The sequence below is a fragment of the Caloenas nicobarica genome, chromosome 10 (genome assembly GCF_036013445.1).
Source record: "Caloenas nicobarica isolate bCalNic1 chromosome 10, bCalNic1.hap1, whole genome shotgun sequence".
Taxonomy (NCBI): domain Eukaryota; kingdom Metazoa; phylum Chordata; class Aves; order Columbiformes; family Columbidae; genus Caloenas; species Caloenas nicobarica.
The window spans coordinates 2,938,452-2,956,323 of NC_088254.1; the positions used below are offsets into that span (position 1 = coordinate 2,938,452).

General features: G+C 45.1%; 1 protein-coding gene across 1 annotated transcript in view; it reads left to right on the forward strand.

Annotated features, from left to right (window-relative positions):
• BBS4 (Bardet-Biedl syndrome 4) overlaps nucleotides 1-16,727 on the forward strand; it is a 38,483-nt gene extending 21,756 nt beyond the window's left edge. The window contains exons 7-16 of the mRNA XM_065641488.1: nucleotides 656-709; nucleotides 2,081-2,208; nucleotides 3,929-3,983; nucleotides 5,236-5,304; nucleotides 6,576-6,728; nucleotides 6,860-7,031; nucleotides 7,491-7,560; nucleotides 10,687-10,828; nucleotides 11,202-11,412; nucleotides 12,216-16,727. Of these exons, the coding sequence (XP_065497560.1) occupies nucleotides 656-709; nucleotides 2,081-2,208; nucleotides 3,929-3,983; nucleotides 5,236-5,304; nucleotides 6,576-6,728; nucleotides 6,860-7,031; nucleotides 7,491-7,560; nucleotides 10,687-10,828; nucleotides 11,202-11,412; nucleotides 12,216-12,367 (1,206 nt within the window). The 3' untranslated portion in view covers nucleotides 12,368-16,727. The remainder of the gene's footprint in view (nucleotides 1-655; nucleotides 710-2,080; nucleotides 2,209-3,928; nucleotides 3,984-5,235; nucleotides 5,305-6,575; nucleotides 6,729-6,859; nucleotides 7,032-7,490; nucleotides 7,561-10,686; nucleotides 10,829-11,201; nucleotides 11,413-12,215) is intronic.
• Nucleotides 16,728-17,872: the final 1,145 nt, after the last annotated feature.

Here is a 17,872-nt window from a genome sequence, read left to right on the forward strand (position 1 = left end):
CACAGCTGGAGAGACTGTGGAGGAGAATATCATTCTAAAAGGGTTAATGGGGAAATAAGAGAGTTTCCTTTTAAAGGTCAGGCTGTCTAAACTGATGAAGCAGTGAAATGCTCACCAGAATAGAAAGGAGGAATTAGTGGACCTCGCTTTTCAGCTCCCCAAGGTGTGCCAGGGGAGGGAGAGGGGCAAGTATCTTGTCTGTTAAACTGCTGGTGATGGATTAGAGACGTGATTGTTCCCTACAGTGTCACTGGAGTGTTTGGGATCCCTAAGTCACCTTCCTACTCTGTCGCAAACATATTTAAGATGCCAGAGGGATACCGGCCCTTCTGGTGCACTCGACTTCTATTTTGGAAAATTAGGCACATCTTCAGTCTTTGTTCCTTGTTGTCTGAAGACACCATTGTCATTTCTGTGTTTTTATCTTGGTGGCCTGTAGTCTGCTGTGTACAATCACACTTAAGCTCTTTAGGTTCCTGAAGCAACTTGAATTCATAGGTTTTACTTGACCTACAAAGGCAGAAGGGAGTGGGCAGGCACAGGGGTGTCTCCAGCCAGGTCAGTGATGACTGTTATCACTAACCAGTTATGTAGCTTGTATCTCAGACCTCATGCTGATTTGGTTTTGGGGGTTTTGTTGTGTTTCCTTTTACAGGAGATCAGCCACAACCTGGGTGTGTGCTACATGTACCTGAAACACTTCAACAAGGTAACGCAAATACTTGTCTTATCTGCCTGATAAATGGGAAGTCTGAAGTGGGTCATTTGCAGTGACAAGTATTAAGGAAATTTTTTGCTTTGGCATTTATTTCTGGGAGCAAAAGTTTGTGAGCTGTCTCTGGTTTTGTTTGCATGTGGAATTACTTGGAGTCAGTTGCAGATTAGTGGAGTTGGGTAAGAGTGAAACTGAGATTCGCCTTGTTGCTGGCCAGGAGACTTTTTCCAAACTAGAATTTTTTTCAGAGAGCGTCTTTGGTTTTAAAGGGAATGTTCGAGAAACCTCAAAGAGCGACCTCAAACTAGACAGAAAACCAGCTGTGCTCCAACAAGAGCTGCTTCTTTTTTCTGAGCCTTTTAAAACTGGAACCAGAACCACCGCTGGTTTTGTGAGGAGCAGCAATCCCTAAGCATGCCAGTTTCAGCTTCTTGAAGAAAGAGAAGTGTGATGGTGAAGACCCAAACCATTTCCCCAATGTACAGCTCAAACTGCTGCACCTCGTGCACAAAGAGTTTCTGGAGGAAACTTGCTGCCCCTTGGCTCTGGCGGGATTCAGAGAGAAGAGTTACGGTGTGTGTTTGCTGAAGATGCAGCAGACACCTTTTTTCCCTTCATGGAAAGGATTTACTGGAGCTCTTGTTGCACCAAGCCTGGAGCACAAGTCACAAAAGAGCATAGCTGCAGCGTGGGCAGCAGTAACTTCATTAGCTTTGTAGCTAATAAGGAACTTCTTGGAAGCTTGAAATGGAGTTTTGTTCCTACATCTGAGCGTGCTGTTCCCAGCTCCTCACTTCACCCTCCCACAGGTGTTCTTGCTGAGCACCGAGCTGTCTCTGATCCTGTGGGATTACTTTGTATGGGCAAAAATCAGCATTTAGAAACCTTTTGTTCCCAGTTTGGACCAGCTGCTCCCTGCTGCTCCTTCTGGTGCAGTGCGCTGGCCCTTGCAGCAAACTCCCGCTGCATTCCCGGTTGGAGGCGTCGCTCTAAAGCAAGAAGCTCCAGAGCATAGGTTGATATTTGGGGTTTGTCTGCAGTAATGACTTCCAGACTGGAACCTGCTGACTTCTCTGTAACTCTGACATGTTCTGGTCGCCCTGGGCAGCAACACTTCCACGAGGGCATCTAAAATATAATGAAGCCTGCGGGGGTGGCTGTCTTTTCAGTAACTGCTGGTAACAAATATCGCATATTGCGGAATTCCGTTGTTCTGTCGGCATTTCTCTTTCTAGTGTATCGCGTGTTCAGAGACGGCGAACATACTGTGCTGTCCTGCTGGCCGGGCCTGAGGAGGTGAGAGGAAGACTGAGGTCCCTGTAATCACTTATTATTTTTTTTAATTCTCTGTGGTTGTGTGTTTAGGCACAAGACCAGCTAAACCGTGCCCTGGAGCTCAACAGACATGATCTGACGTACATGATGCTGGGGAAAATTCACCTCTTGGAGGGGAAGACAGATAAAGCCATTGAAGTCTATAAGAAAGCCGTGGAGTAAGAATATATCCATTCTTCCATCTACCCATGTCACATCCTATGCCAGGAGAAATTTAATTGGTGTCCCAGATCTGAATTGAGGCCGTGATTAAAAAGATAATGATAATTATAGCTTCTCTGTGCAGAGCTGGCACTTTCAAGCTCTCAGCTGTAGTCCTGCTGCTGCCAATGTGGCAGGAAAGAGGTAACTGTGTGAAGGGCTGCCAAAAAAAGTGGAAAAACAAATGGACAGAGATGCCTGGGAGCAAACCTGCCCAAAAATGACTTCATAAATCCCAAAAGTTTATCTACCGAAAAGACCTAACCGCGGGTGTCTCACTGACCCCGATTGTCTGTCAAAAATCAGCTGCAGGGTTTCACATACTGTTTTCTCTCTGAGTGATTTGCGTTTGGAAGTGCCTGAGTACGCAGACCAGGGATGAGTTGGTTCACAGTGAGTTTCTCCCACCTCGTCACTGTTTCTCAGCACCAATCTATCTTGTTTTAGGGCATTCCTGAGCATCTGATCTCCAAGTGCTTTTAAAACGTGGTTTTGTACCAGAGGCAAACACTAAAGAAAAGCAGGAGCATGTTGGAAGCTGCTGAAGGATCTACATTTTGTACTGGCTCTTTTCACATGCTGTTTCCTTCCACATCTGCTTTTGGCTGCTGTCTGACAGTATATTGGGTTGGGTGGACATTTGGACTAATCTAGAATCTTTATTACGTAAATAATCCTTGCTAAGCATCTTACCAGGTTTCTGTATCTTATCTCGGTGCTCCCCTGCCCTCCCTTCTTCCTCACTCCTGTTTATTTCTTTTTATTTTTTCTGTTCTCATCTGCCCGTTACATTTTGCCTGCTGTTAGCAGCTCCAGGAGAGTCTGTCGTTGCGCTGTGTTTATTTAGCACCAGGCACCGGCGGTTTTGTTCTGATTGAGGTTTCAAGGTGCCAATGTGAGTGCGTGTATTAGATTTCTGAAGTCTTGATAGCAAGGAATTGAAAAGTTAGTTCTGTTAAGGTGACTGAGGCCACAAATGCAGCGTCTGTTTCTGCTTTTTCTTTTTGTTGTTCTTGTTTTTGTCCTCTTTACGTCTTCAAAAGCTGCTGGGAATGGAGGTGCTTTTAAAAGGGTTCACAACATTATTGCGTGAACCCCAGACTAGCAGTGTAGGGTTGGGAGTTACATACAGTCATTAAAAGCCCTTGGGAGATATTTTAGTGCTGAGTGCTCTGGTCTGTGGGCAGTGCACAGCTGGTCTGTGAACCCAGGTTTGTAATCTTTTTATAGGGTGAATTAAACGTCTGATAATGCGTGTGTGTAGGATCCACCAGAAATGCTGAGGATTACCTGCCCTACACGGCCCAGAAGGCTTGGGATGGATTTACAGGGTGGTTTATGGGAGACGATGGAAAATCCCATTTTGTATTTCCAGGTCACTGATGCAGACTCACTTTGAAGCTCAGCAAAACCACATTATCTCCTTACGCATCCAGATCTATATACAGAGCTGTGGTGACTTCCCGTTTATATCTAGAAGACATTTGGAAAGCTTGGGTGTAATATTGTTCAAAGGAGTCCCCATGATGGCAATTATTCTGATATTTGCTTTTAATAATAACAATTAATTTCCTGGAGTGACACTGGTATATCGTAGCATCGTAATTCCATGTTCTGTTTTTAGCTTGTTCTAGAAGGGCTAACAAACAACGCAGCGTTCTGGCTTTTGTATTGCAGGTTTTCTCCAGAAAACACAGACCTCCTTACAACACTGGGGTTACTTTACTTGCAGGTACTGAGGACTGTTAACTATTTCATTACTTAATTATTTTCAAAATGACCGAGGTTTGTTTTTTTTGTAGAGTTAATTTCTCTCCGCCTTCCTGTGACTTGCACACGTTTCTCTAAATACTTGATTTAACATGACAGAGCTTGCTTTTCTGTATCTTCTTTTTTTTCCTTTTGCTGCTAAACCCAAGTTGATATCCTGGCCCTGAGCCAGAGCAGGAATTCTATTTGGCAACTGCCCTAATTCTGCTCTAAATCCTCCAAGTATAACAAAACATGACTAATCATTACCTTGCTTCTGGAGCACGAGTCTAGCAAGTCATTCTACAAAAGCAGCTATGAAATCGTTAGTGTTAATGCACCGGAGAAGAAAACCTGAATGGATTTAAATAACAAAGGCATGCTTATCGCTTGGGTCCGTAATGTGTATGGGAAGGACCACCTGATTGTTCCATAATTAAGCTTCCCAAAGAGTGAACAAGCAAATAAGAACAGGCAGTAGTGCCTGAAAGGCTTGATGGGCTTGAAAACTTGTGGCAAGTGCTGATTTGGAAAGATCCTCAAGCATTTTCTGAATCGTTTAGATGCTCGAGAATAAAATGTAGATCTCAAAATTCATTGCCTTGCTCTAGAGATAGGGAAATTCGGCAGGAGCCTTGGACGTCTGAAGTGCATACATGTGGATTTAGAAGAGAGTATGAGGTGGGAGGGGACACTGATGCGTCCTGGTACAATTCTGGCATAAGGCAATCGAAAGCGATAGGATTTAAGTGATTCTGAGCTGTCGTGAGCTTCTATATATACGCAGTCATGCCCACTAACACTTGCAGTCCATTAGAAGACAAATAATGACTTTTTCAAGTGAAAGAATGCCCTGGAGGGTGAGGAAATCATGGCGAGGGGATGGAGGATATGCAGGGTAGTGGTTTGTAGCCTCTTTGCTGGAAGAGAGGAAGGAGCAGAGGAGCCTCAACCCGGAGCTCACTCCTGTATGGAAATGTCAGAACACAAACTATATGGAAGCCTTTGTTTTGCTCAGAACAGTGAACCCAGCTCAGCAAAATCCATTTTTAGAATCTATTTTGTAAATTATCCAACAAGAATGTGGGGGGGGGGGGGGGGGGGCACTCTAAAATTCACTTTTCCGAATCTTTGTTTTAGTTGAATGAGAAATTCTGGTGCCCAAAAAGCTTGTGTTCTTCTTCTTAATGCCACTTATTCCTGAATTTCTGATGCTCATTTGCTTCTTTTCCCAGCGTGGGGATTACCAGAAGGCTTTTGAACACCTTGGAAACGCGCTTACCTACGACCCAGGCAACTACAAGGTATCGTGAGGAGTGGAAGCGAACCAGCTGAATGATGATGAGACACCTCTTAAAGCTAATTCCAGTATCGGAGCTTTGCTGTCTAAATCCAGGGTCTTAGCCTGGAGGGGCTGAAAAGGATCGTGCCCAGAAAGTTTTCTCCGAAATAAATTCCTGGGACCTGGGTAGGGAGTTGGATGATTGTGGAGGCAGGGGAAGGGGAGGAGGCAGAATAGGGGATGTTAAATTGATCCCTTTGGTTTTTAATCTGGCTTTAATCTTTAATTGATCCCTTTGGTTTTTCATATCAAACAAATTAAAACAAATGGAAATTACTTTGCAAGGAAAATGTTCCACGCATTATTTCAAAAATCCCAAGAGCCGTTCCCTGGTCCCTGCGACCCCTAATCAGAGAGCACAGATAAAAGGGATATTGCGTTACATTATTCTCCCATCTGCTAATAACCGTGTCTGTGCTTCCAGCTGTTGTATACAAATGTGACTTTTCCTTGGCTCTGGTCTGGAAAGCCGAGCTTGGCATCAAGGTTTTCATCCCTGATGGTGAAACCGCTTCCCTTTTTAGGCGTGTTACTTCGTTTCTCTCTGCCTCTTTTTCCTTCTCTATGATGTTAACGATGGAGAGTGTTGAAATGTGAGGTTGACAAATGATACGTGAATGCAAGCCGAGTGTTATTGTGAAAACACCTTTTCACTTACAAATTTTTACTTGTCCCTGTGAAATATTATAAAGGACTTAGCTGGTGTGGTATAAATATAGCGTGTTGTAATCACTTGCCTTTTTTTTCCGTCACACATATTTCTACCAATTTGCAGTATCAACCAGTTAGTGTGAACTAGGCCAGCTTTGCTACTTGAGTCTTGCTTGAGTATGTTTTACTCTCCATTTAAATTGCACCAGAACTATTTCTATCTGGGCTTGTTGGCAAAAAGCATCTGTTAGTGCATGGATCTTCTCAGAGACTCAGACTCTAGGAGATACTGCTGTCACCCCAAAATGTACCCTAAACCCTTGTCGCGTTGCAATATTTCTGGGACAATTGTGATGGTTCAGGAAGAAGCTGAGCCGAATCCCTTCTTTACACTGTTTTCTGCTACACGTTGGGAGATTCTAGAGTCCCCATCTGCTCCCCACTGCTGGTCTTGGCAGCCCCTAGAAGAAAACACCTGAAAAAGCTGAGTACTTGCTTATGAGATGGCTTTAGTTGCTTAATTTTGCCCTGTTGTCTTCTTGCTGTATTTGGGGAAACGCTGGTCGCTTGTCTTCCCTGCAGGCGACCTTGGCGGCTGGCAGCATGATGCAGGCCCACGGGGACTTTGACATTGCCCTCTCCAAGTACCGCGTGGTAGCCAGCGCTGTCCCCGAAAGCCCCCCGCTGTGGAACAACATCGGGATGTGCTTCTTCGGGAAGAAGAAATACGTAGCAGTAAGCATCTGGTCTCCTTTCTTCTTTTGTCTGTAGCTAACGTGGCACAAGAACATGATTCCTCTTGCGGCACAGACGGGTCTGTTCTGGGCGGGCTGTGTCACAGCGGGTTTATTCCTCGTTTTTTGAAGGCCATCAGCTGCCTGAAGCGGGCAAACTACTTGGCTCCCTTTGACTGGAAGATCTTGTACAATCTGGGGCTGGTGCACCTGACGATGCAGCAGTACGCCTCCGCTTTCCACTTCCTCAGCGCCGCCATCAACTTCCAGCCCAAGATGGGAGAGCTGTACATGCTCCTCGCAGGTACGCAACGCGTCCAGCTTGGGGGATGCAACATAATTATAGAGACAGAAAGTTTGGGCTGAAGGAAACAAATGTTGGATAAAAATGATACCAAGGAGTTGTTCCCCAGTAGATCATGGACAGGTGAAAAGTCTTGAATAGTCTGTTCTCTGTGGGGAAAAGGAAGGTTAAATTGCAGTCAGATCCACATTAAAACATTAGAAAAGACTTTCTACATTTAAGAGTTGGGATGTGGGTTGCCTAAGGAGTGGCTGTGGATTTCTGGCACTGGGTCATTTGGGGATTAAACCAGACAAGTATCTGTCAGAAGTGACATTAGGAGGGTTAATCTTGGCAGCAGCCCAGACAACTCTGCTAGCACCTATTTATTTTACGATGTAATGATGTTCAGAATTGTCCTAAAAATGAAGTTCTTGCGAAGCATCAACCTGTGTGTGTGTACATTTTGCTTTGGCGCAGTTGCTCTGACAAACCTTGAAGACATCGAGAATGCAAAACGTTCCTACGATCAAGCTGTGGCACTGGACAAGTAAGTCTTTCTCATAGCTGGAGATGTTGGATTGTGTCACTTTGCCTCCCTCCCCTGGTTTCCTTTGTTCCTTTATTCCTCTGTCTACTTTGACTCTAAACGGTTAGCGATAGGGAAACGTTTTTATTCCTGCAGCTGTGTAAATCACTGTTTCAAAACCACCTATTTTTTTGCTGTAATTCAGGTCAGCTCTGAAAAATGAAAGGGAAATTTTGTTTCAGTCCAGCCAAAGCTGGTCTTTATTTTGCTGTTTAGTTGGCAAGTCAGTGGTGATGATTTTGGATTCCAGTGAATATTTATACACAGTGAAGCAGATTTAGTAAAAGAAAACCAGTCATCCCAGAATATTTTGTAACCCAAAGCTTGAGCACTGTGTAGAGCAATGAGAGACTCGAGGTAAAGCCTGTTCTGAACTGGGCAGAGGGAGCATTTGAGCTGGGAGAATGTGGGCAAGAAGCATATAAAAGGGCAGCAGCGTAGCCCTTTCTCCTCCGTGTTGTTAACAATTCTGTGTTTGCAATGTGGCTCTTAAAATCAGAGCACTTGGCTTCAGAAATGTTAGAATGGACCTTGCAGTATTTCAGTCAGAAAAACAAATTTATGAATAGCTTTGGCTCCCTGGGTCTGCTTTTCTTTACCTTTCTTTTTGACTTATCAGATTTTAGCTAGCAGGAGTGGTTCTTCTCCCCAAGGTACTGTGAATATTTGCATCCTGAGCCCAGCAGTCTGCAGAGCTGAGGCAAAACCATCTGCAGCGGCCACAGAGTAACCAAACCTGTGCAAACTGTGATCAAAGATTTATTATATAAATGCATTGCTGTGCGAGCGCGTTCTGCAATTACACATCGGTCGTTCCTACCGACTTCACTGAGTCAACACCTCTGCCTGGCTTTCCTAATCCGCCTTCCGCGCCTAGCAAGGCTGTACAGGACCTCACAGATTCCTCAGCCTGCTTAGTCAGGAGTTTGGGCGCTTTGATTGCAGAGGGGGAATAGAAATTTAGCTCCACGACTTCGCCTAAATATTCCGCGCTCCTGTGATGCTACAGATTGATAGTCGTACCTGGAAAACAAAACCTCATCAGAGCAAAACTGAATGGCAACTGCCAGGGACTGCGGGGAGAAAGATCCAGACTCTGTTAGGCTTGTTCAGCTGACATGCCGTATATTTTAGATGGTTATTGTGTGGCTGAGTCCATGTCCCCACAGGATTTCTTTGCTGGCATATTATGGGCTGTTTGCCTGGGATGGAGATAGCTGTGTTTGCTGCCATTGTTGTAAATACCTTTACAGCAGCCTGGATGCCGTGCTGGGGCCTGGAATGGAAAGCATCTTGGAAAAATTTTTCAAAAAGGTGTTTCTTCTAGCTCAGAGCTGTCCCTTATTTCTGTGGTTGTTTAGCTATTGATTTTTTTCTAACTGCCATATCACTTCTCAGCTCTTGAAAGCAAATTAGCTCGATAAGGTTCAATTAATTTTCAAAGTGGCTGTTCCCAGATCTGTCTGATCACTATTTTCAGTGTTTCGTTGTGTGGGTTTGGTTTTTTTGTATTTTATTTTTTGGCCTTTTTTTTTTCCCCGCTAAGACGTGGGGTTTGATATTTCTTTTTTCATGCATTTCTTCCTTTGCTTTGGCAAAGACGTTGAGGAGGGGTTTTTTTGTGGCAGGATCAGTGTTCCAGTTTCTCGGTTAAAGGAAAACCGATGGTTCTAACGCCATCAAGATTTCTTCTAATAGTCTTTCTTGCAGCGCTGTCATATAACTTACCAAGGATTGATAGTCATGGCCTGCAGGTGACACCTTCTATTTATTGAACAGTGTTAGCAGAAGCCTCCCCTTCTGCGCATTTCACGAAGGGCTGTGAAAAAGGATTGTCCTGGCCCGCAGGCGCGGGTGCTGGAGTCCTTGGATGGCTCCAGTTATCCCTGCCAGGCTCCAGGAGAGGGCACCAGTCCCTCGCCCACATTGGTTGAGCAAACCACAACGCATCCCTCGCTGCCCTGCGCGCAGTGGTACGTGTGTGCAGCTCCTCTGCAGGGACAAACACAACCTCTGCTCCCCAGGTCTCATCCTGCAGCCTGGCTGAGCCCAGCGCCTGCGGGAGCTCCCGTGCTGAGGTTCATGATCCTTTTGCATTTCTTTTTTTTGTCAGATAACACACGTGCGTTTTGCTTCTCCAAAATACGGAGGAAATTCAGGCTGTTAACGAATGGTCAGAGCAGTTTGTCGAGTGTGACTTGTCAGGCAATTAAGGAAGGATCGAGTCTCCAAGAGCCTCACTTATTGATTACAGAGCCAAGCTCACTCTTTCCCTCCCATTTAGTTTGCTCACACTCCTGGCTACACCAGAAACGCTCTGTGGGGTGAATGTATCCTAGGGAAGGAAATGGATACTGTGGAAAATGAGAATAGATGGAGCAATTCTGCCTTTTTTGAGATCTTTATATGCTGTTCTGTATCAGGAAGAGAGGAGTGCACAGGATATCAGCATTATCTGTGGCGCTGGGCTCCTCTTCGAGCCTGTCGTTAATAGGTGTCGCTGACTGTTTCTGTACAACAGTATGTACAATTATGCATGGATGAGAGAGAAGAAGTGAGGAAAATGAAACATAAACAGCGTGTTCTGTAGCATGCTGGGTTGGAAAATACCATCAATAAGCCCGAGTCTGTTCCACTGCCCTGTCCTATGACAAGCTGCTCTCCCACAAACTGGGAGAGCCTGGGATGAGTCAGAGCAGAGCTCAGCGTTCCCGGTACAATGAAAACCCCGTTGCTACTCCCTCTGCCCCAGGAGCAAAGTGCTGGGAGACCAGGCACTTGATAGAGACAGTCCTGAGATGTCCCCAGGTGTGAAGAACTGTCACACGGTGAGGCCACCAGCAGAGTAATACTGTCATTGACACTGGGAGACTTTGCTGAGCTCAGGCACCGAGTCACCAAGCGTGCGGGACTCTGTCATGTTCCCAAAGGACTCTGGCTGCACCATCTCGCCTGTTTTGGGGTAGCAAGTACCCCTTCGTTGTCAGTCAGGTGTCTCCAGCTTTGCTGCTTGGGCACATCTTTAATTTGAGTCAGGAGGAGCGTTCGGGCGGTGAATGCGATGCCTCCTGTGTGTGTTTGCTGCAGGTGCAACCCCCTCGTCAACCTGAACTACGCCGTCCTGCTGTACAACCAGGGCGACAAGAAGGGAGCGCTCTGCCAGTACCAGGAGATGGAGAAGAAGGTCAACGCCGCGAAGGAGAGCAGCACTCTCGACTTTGATCCTGAGGTATGTGCCCAGCGGTTGTCAGTGAGAACTAAGTAGCCACGCTAAGTCTGGCAACAAACAAGGAGGAAATTCGACTTCGGAGTCCAATTATTAGGAAGAAATTGCGCTTGTGAGGTTTTCTGAGTAGAGCAGTCACCTGCTGAGAGCTGCTTGCTTCATTTCTGCTCTTTGAAGCCCAGTTCTTCAATCAATACACAGCAAGACAAGATTCCCTCTTAATTAAGGGCATGAATTAGTGGAGATGTTTCCCTCGAGCACCAAGGCAATAACCAGCTCTGCACAGCTCTTATTTTAATTTTTTTGTGGTGTTGTTGACTTTGTTGTTGTCTAAAGCGTTCTTGTTTACAAAGATCTCTTTTTGTTGCTTGAGAAGATGGTGGAGGTTGCCCAGAAGATGGGAGCTGCCCTGCAGGTGGGGGAGAGCCTGGTCTGGACTAAACCTTCCAAAGAGTCGAAATCCAAGCTGCGAGCTGCTCCATCGGGGAAATCGTCCAGCGCTCAGCAGCCTTTGGGCTCTAACCAGGCCCTGGGTCAGGCCATGTCCTCGGCTGCGGGATTCGGGAAAACCATGCAGCTTCCCTCAGGTACTTTTCCTTCTTTTTAAAGTAGAACTGTGGGAGGAGAGAAGGGGAGAAGAGAAATCTCTGAGTAAGGAGTAGAGATATTGCTCATTGTGGGGATTTTCTGTCACTCTTTGTCTTGTTTCCTGTGGACTGAACCAGGAGAGAGGTTGTGTAATCCAGGCCTCTTTCTTTGGCGCCTCTAAGGACCTGTTTCATTTCTTACATGTTGAATAAACTCTCCATGCAGGGAAGACTTAGTCAAGAAAGCTGAAAAGTAAAACATACAGGAGTTTGGGGTTTACCTGAGGGACATTATCATCCATACCAGAGAAGGTCCAGAACATCAGTTATCAGCCTAAATCTAAGCGTAGAAAAAACTTCAGCATGAAAATGTCCTTTTTTGATTTTATTTTGTAAGTAGCTACTTGAACTGTTTGGAAACTCTCTCTGAGTTCGCTAAAATTGTGAACAGAAAACAATAGCTTGATTATAAATCAGTGGAACTGTTTCCTCTTCCAAAGTACGAGTTAATTTGTGAGTTTGTCCTGACTTCTCACAGCAGCAAAGCTGAATGGGATCCTGTCCCTTAGCTGCTTCTTCTTCAGTCAGTTCTTCTTCTGCAGAACTTTGGGTACTGTAGGGTCTCCGGCTGGATAACTCACAAAAGACTTGAGTGCTATTGATGAGCTAATGCTAGACAGAAGAGATCTGAAAGTTAATTAATATCTGTGATTGTTCTGCAACTCTGTGCTGCCTGGAAGGGCAAAAAGAATAGACAAAACGCACACAGTCACTCATTAACAATACCTGTGTTCTCTTGTCAGGTGCCGGAGCATCAGCTCCCCTTGCAAAGCCTCCCTCACTGCCTCTGGAACCAGAATCAAGCTCGGACACGAGCCCCGAGGAGACCTCAGCACCAGCAGGGGCTGAGGAAGAGAGCGAAGAGAAGAGCAAGAGCCGGCAGGCAGAGGACTAGGACGGGCTCTGGTCGGGACAGGCAGGTGCACAAGTGTCACCAGAGCTGCCTGCTGACTTGTGGGGACCTGCCCTCTCCCCCCGACCCGCGGTGGCTTCACCCCGCTGTCAGTTAGTCTAAATGCAGCAGTTTTCTGTAAATGATTTTAGCACGTGGTTCTCTATCTTGTCCCAAGGAGTCATTGCAGCAATCAGAAGAGGTACTGTTCGTGTGGTCACAGCTCGCTACAAGAGACGGGGGGATGGAGATCCATCTCTCCACAGGGTTGTCTGTCTTCAGCGTTTGAATTTTAAATCCTCCAGAAGGATGCTGAGGCATCCAGCACGTTTAGAAAAGCCAGTAGTAGTGACTTAGCGTCCTGGACCCCCAAAAGGGACAAACCCTTCCAGCGGCTGAACTTGTAAGTGGCTGAGGAAGCCCTGCGCAGGCTGTAGTAAGGTCGGTGGAGATACGCTCGGAGATGGGGAGAAGGTGGCACACCTCACCAGGGCAAGCGCGGAGCAGTAAGCCGGGTTCAGGTCTAGAGGGTTTTTGCCTCTGGAATTTATCCAGAGTTTGATACAGGTCCTCAAAACAACAGCTTTTGGGAACTAAAGGTGGGACCATCATACTTGACATCAAGAGCCAGTGACTGGGTTTCCAAGCAGAGTGTGTAGCGCTTCCCCAAGAAAACCAAACTTTCAGGCTGAGTCTATTTGCAAGTTAGGCCACCCAGCTTTTTAAAAATATCTTTCCTGACTTTGTAAATGCTTTCTCAAGGCTGAAGAAAGGAGATTCCTCAGGCAGGAACTGGTATTCCTGAGCGAGGCTGCCTATTCTGGGAGCGGGCCAGCTGCAGCAGCAAAATTCTGCCAAATTCTGAATTGTTTGCTGAGAAATAGGGTAAATGAGCCTCAGTGCAACTCTGTTCATGTGATCAGTTCTTCCTTGAGAATTCGTAATGCCCAGCAGGGGTGGAAAGGTTGGTTTGCAGGAAAAAAAAAAAGAACAAGCATCTCTAGAAAAGATTATATGGTCAGTGCTAAATTTAAATTGTTTTAGTCTGACAGCAGCCTTGCTCTGAATAATTTAGTTGCGCCTTCCTTACAGTTGCATTTTAGGAGAAATCCTTGATGTCAACTGCCAGGTGGCAAAGCAGCCCATTGCTGAGCAGAGCGAGGAGTTTTAATGCCTGGGTGATGCTGGAGAAGCTTTGAAAATGTTTCTATCCTTGAACAGCAAAATCTTAACCTTCCTTTTCTCTGCTGCTGTCAGTTTGTTGCCTCTGGGATTTACCCAGAGCTTGATACAGGTCCTCAAAAATTTTGGGAACTGAAGGGTGGGACCATCGTACTTCACATAAAGAGCCAGTAACTGGGTTAAATATAATTTTTCTTGTCTTCCCTCTGTGTACTGTACACAAAGCTGATGTTGCTCTGGGACTGTTTTCCAAGCAGAGTGTGTAGCGCTTCCCCAACCAAACCGAACCTTCGGGCTGGGTTTATTTGCCAGGTTTTAAAAATACCTTAAAAATTTGCCACCCGGGTTTTAAAAATATCCTTCCTAATTTTAATTCTGTGCCGTTGCATTGTATCACTCCACAATTAACAAGCCCAACAGAGCAAGGTTAGTAGTGGAAACTTCTCTGGAGCAATAACGTAAAAGCGGCGTGACTGAGGCTCTGGGTGCATGAACACCCTTCAGTTGTGCTTTGTGGGCAGCTGCCGTTATCCAGAGTGACATTAATGCATCTTTAGAGCACAACCAAGAACTGAAGTGCTCTCCAGCTCTCTGGAGAACACTTTCTCCTCTGTCTTGATTGCCCAAACTGCTTTCTTATCTCAAATGTGGCTTTTTTTCCTCAGCTGTCCTCTCCTGATGGGTTTTGCATCGGTCCAGATTCAGGGTAGTGCTCCTGTAAGGTTTCCCTCCTGCCAGGAGTTGAAGAAAGGAGAGGATATTTCATGGAGCACTGGCAAATTTAAGGAAACCAGCCGTGTAAATCAGGTAGAGTGCAGTGATTTTATTCACATTCAACTTTTTACACTGAAAGTTACTGCAGCACAACGGCGTGCCCGTGGAGGTTAAAGAGGTTAAAAGGAGGCAGGGGGTGGCAACTCTTTATCTCACCACCAAAACTTCAGTTTGAGGCAGTTTTTTTCTGATAGCAGTAGATTGCTGTGATCTTCTAGTCTTATCACAAAGGCTTTTGAGCCCTGGCAGCTCCAACACAAGGAACAGTGCCCAGAACAGCATGGTTACAGGTAGGTGAGCACCAGCATTGCTCATAACAGGAAGATTTTCCCCTCCATTTGCTCTTAGTTTTGATTTACTTGCTGCTTTCCCCTGCCTTCTGCTTGGTGTAAAAAAAGATAAATGAGTTTAAACTGTAGCATTATCAAACTCTTTTGCTCTATTCAGTAGGTGGGAGCAGCCCTCATCCCACTGCACCTCTTACCTTCTTGGTTGCTAGGATGCTTTCATAGGGCAAACTTTACACTTCTAGTACATTTTGAAGTACTGTAAAGGTATTTAAAATGAATATATATTTTGGTGAAAAGCTTATGCAGACAATTAAGCAATTCTCCCATGAAAAGGAGCAATAGTACCCTTTTACTTTGTGGATTTGAACAGAGCAGAAGGGCTGTAATTCCAGAGACATGTAATTCCAGCTGGATAATAAATAGAACCACAATTCCTTGTCCTGTCCCCTCTCTCCCTGCCGGGTATTGTCATGATGGCATTTGCATACAGGAAATTGATAGTATCCTTATGGAGAGCTTTTTTAATGCTATCTAGTGATGAGCTTGAGGCCGGACTGTTCTTTCAACTGAAATTAAGCAAGGGATTTTTCAGCAGGACCATAATAAGTCATTTAGGGATTTTGGAAATCACACCTTATGTTCTGAAACCTGTTTCTGGCATCACCCATAATTCTCACCTTCTCTTTTCCCCCCATAATTGAAATTTTAAGATGGAAAAGAATAATGAGCTTAATTTCTAGGGAAGTAGAAACCATCTGCTTTAGGCCTTTTTTTTTTCCACCATTTTTAGAAAAATGCATATCATTAGCCAGTTTAAATCATAGCACTTATAAGGCAGACTCGCAGGAAGGAAAGTAGAGAGACTCAGCAAGACCTTGTTTTAGCCAAGAGTAATGATCTCTCCGTGCAGCAACGCGTTTTCAACCCAGACAACCTGATCCTGAGGTCCCTGAGACAACTGGATGCTGATTTATGATATAGGCGGCATTAGTGGATATTTGCCATGCTCCTAGATGCGATCTTGTGTGCCCACTTGACAGACAATATCGAGGTGGACTTTGGGTCCTACTCAACATCCTGTTCTTGCACAAGGTGTTAAAAATTCAGACTTCCCCGCTGGGAAGTGAATTTCAGTTGGCAAAGCTGCTTCTATAGAGAGAGACGAGCTTCAGTGCCGAAAGGAGAAAAACAAGCTTGACTAAAAAATAAGCTCCACACAAATGCAGTATGAAAAAAGCACGTATTATAACAAGGAGTTCATCTGCCAAGGCTGGTTTATAGACTCGAAAACACAGTTCTGCTATGAGGAAAGCTTTACCACTCTCTCAAACCAAACCTAGAGTGGTTCAGAATAAAAGATCCAGGTGAGGTTTGAAACCGGTTTTACCCAGGCTGCACTAAGGAGGAGCTTTTCTGAGAAATTCATAAGGGAGGTTTTCAGGGTATGTTTTTGTTTCCCTCACTTGCATTTTGATGAGGTCGTTCCCCCTTAGCTGCCAGCATTTGTATTCTTCACCAGCTACGAGCTCTTCTCAGCAAAGGCTGATCCCCGCTTGGTTTTCCGCGTGCAGTTTGGACCAGACGCCGTCCCGAGCGTCCGGCGCACAAGGTAACGGCCACACGTGCCATTTCCAACCTGCATTTGTTCCTTTGCTGCCAGAACCTCCTCCCACAGGAGTCTGGATCAATAACTCCCTGAGCATTCAGCCTGGTCTGTCCTTAGGATCCACCTGAGACGTGATGCATGAAACTGCTCCATCTGTTACAGAAAATTACTTTATCAGACATCTCCGAACAGACAGGAGAACGATAATTTCTGGCTCTAGGATTGACTAAAGAGTTTAATCAGACTCAGCAATGCTCAAGCAGAAAGACAGGAGTGATGAGAGCAGTGCAAGGGAGATGCTTCACAAAAGAACTTTGTACAAATAGGTTTTGTCCACCCCTTATCACTCAGACTTTCGAAACAAAGAGCAAAGACAGCCTTTAATATCCCATTTCTCTCAATAACCTTGTTAGTGCTTGAGTGAAGAATGTGAGACAGACTTTGTTGTGGCGTCTGTTTTCGCTGGTTTTAACTAATGAGTCTCTAAGACACGTAATTTTTTTTAAACATTAAACTGTGTGCTTTTACCAAAATATTAATTGCACTAGAGTGTAATTAATATGGCTTGAAACAAACCTTCCCAATCACAGACTGATTTAATGCAGGACATAAGAACAATCCCATTCCTGACAATTCAGTATATGATTATAGAATTAACAGAAAAAAGCCAACTACAAGTAGCATCAGTGGATTTCACTGTTTAAAAATCTGTTTTTTCTTCCTGTTATTGTAACTGGGAGATGTACTATAAGGGCAGCTGCAAAAAGCAAGCCCTACCTTAGGCTAACTAGTCTGAAAATAAACTTGGGCAGAAGAGGGATGTGGATCTCCAGGGTTCGGATTCCAGGAGCTGAACAGTGGAGTCGGGCTCTAAATCAACATCAGGAAGGGTCGAAGCGGTTGATGAGGTCTTTGCTAGAGCTAATGCATAAAGCCTAAGAAGGACGATGTCAGCACCATTTCTGTGAGAAGGAATTTATAAGAAAAGAGCAAACTGAACCGGATCTCGCAGACCACAACAGGAGATAACCATGGAACACAGAAGTAAAGAAAATCAAGTGATTCCTTAGTAATGCTGCAAAACTCCCCTGGAGAGAAGAAATACGGCTCATTTTTGATCAAGGGTAAGACAAAAACCCCAAACCCAAAGTGGCTGCACCGGGTACAGGCAGACAGAAGCGGAAATACCAGCATGCACAGGTTTTATCATTTAGAGAGCTGTGATGAGCTCATCTATTGCATCAGCAGCAAACGATGTGGGAATGAACCTTCCAGTGGAAATCTTTGGTGCGGGAGGACGGGCCGGCCGAGCTCCGAACCATCCCGCACGCTGCATTTCCAGGTACGAGACACACACCAGAACAGAATTCGTAGAGACACAGAGGCCCAGGGGAAAGCAGAGGTTATTTCAAGCCTGGTTTTGAAGTTTTGGTACTTGTGCCACTTTTGTGTTTCTTCACAGTGAACAGAGATCTGGATTTTTAGAATCCATTAGATAAATTTATTTAAAAATCTCTCGCCTACCAAGGACTTTTGTATTTTACCAAAAAACCAACCCAACCAAGCAAACCCCATGATCCCTAGAAATGTCACTAGGGGTTTTTTTCCCCACACAGACCAAAAAACCCCTCTAGCGCTTTCCATTTCTGTCGTTCA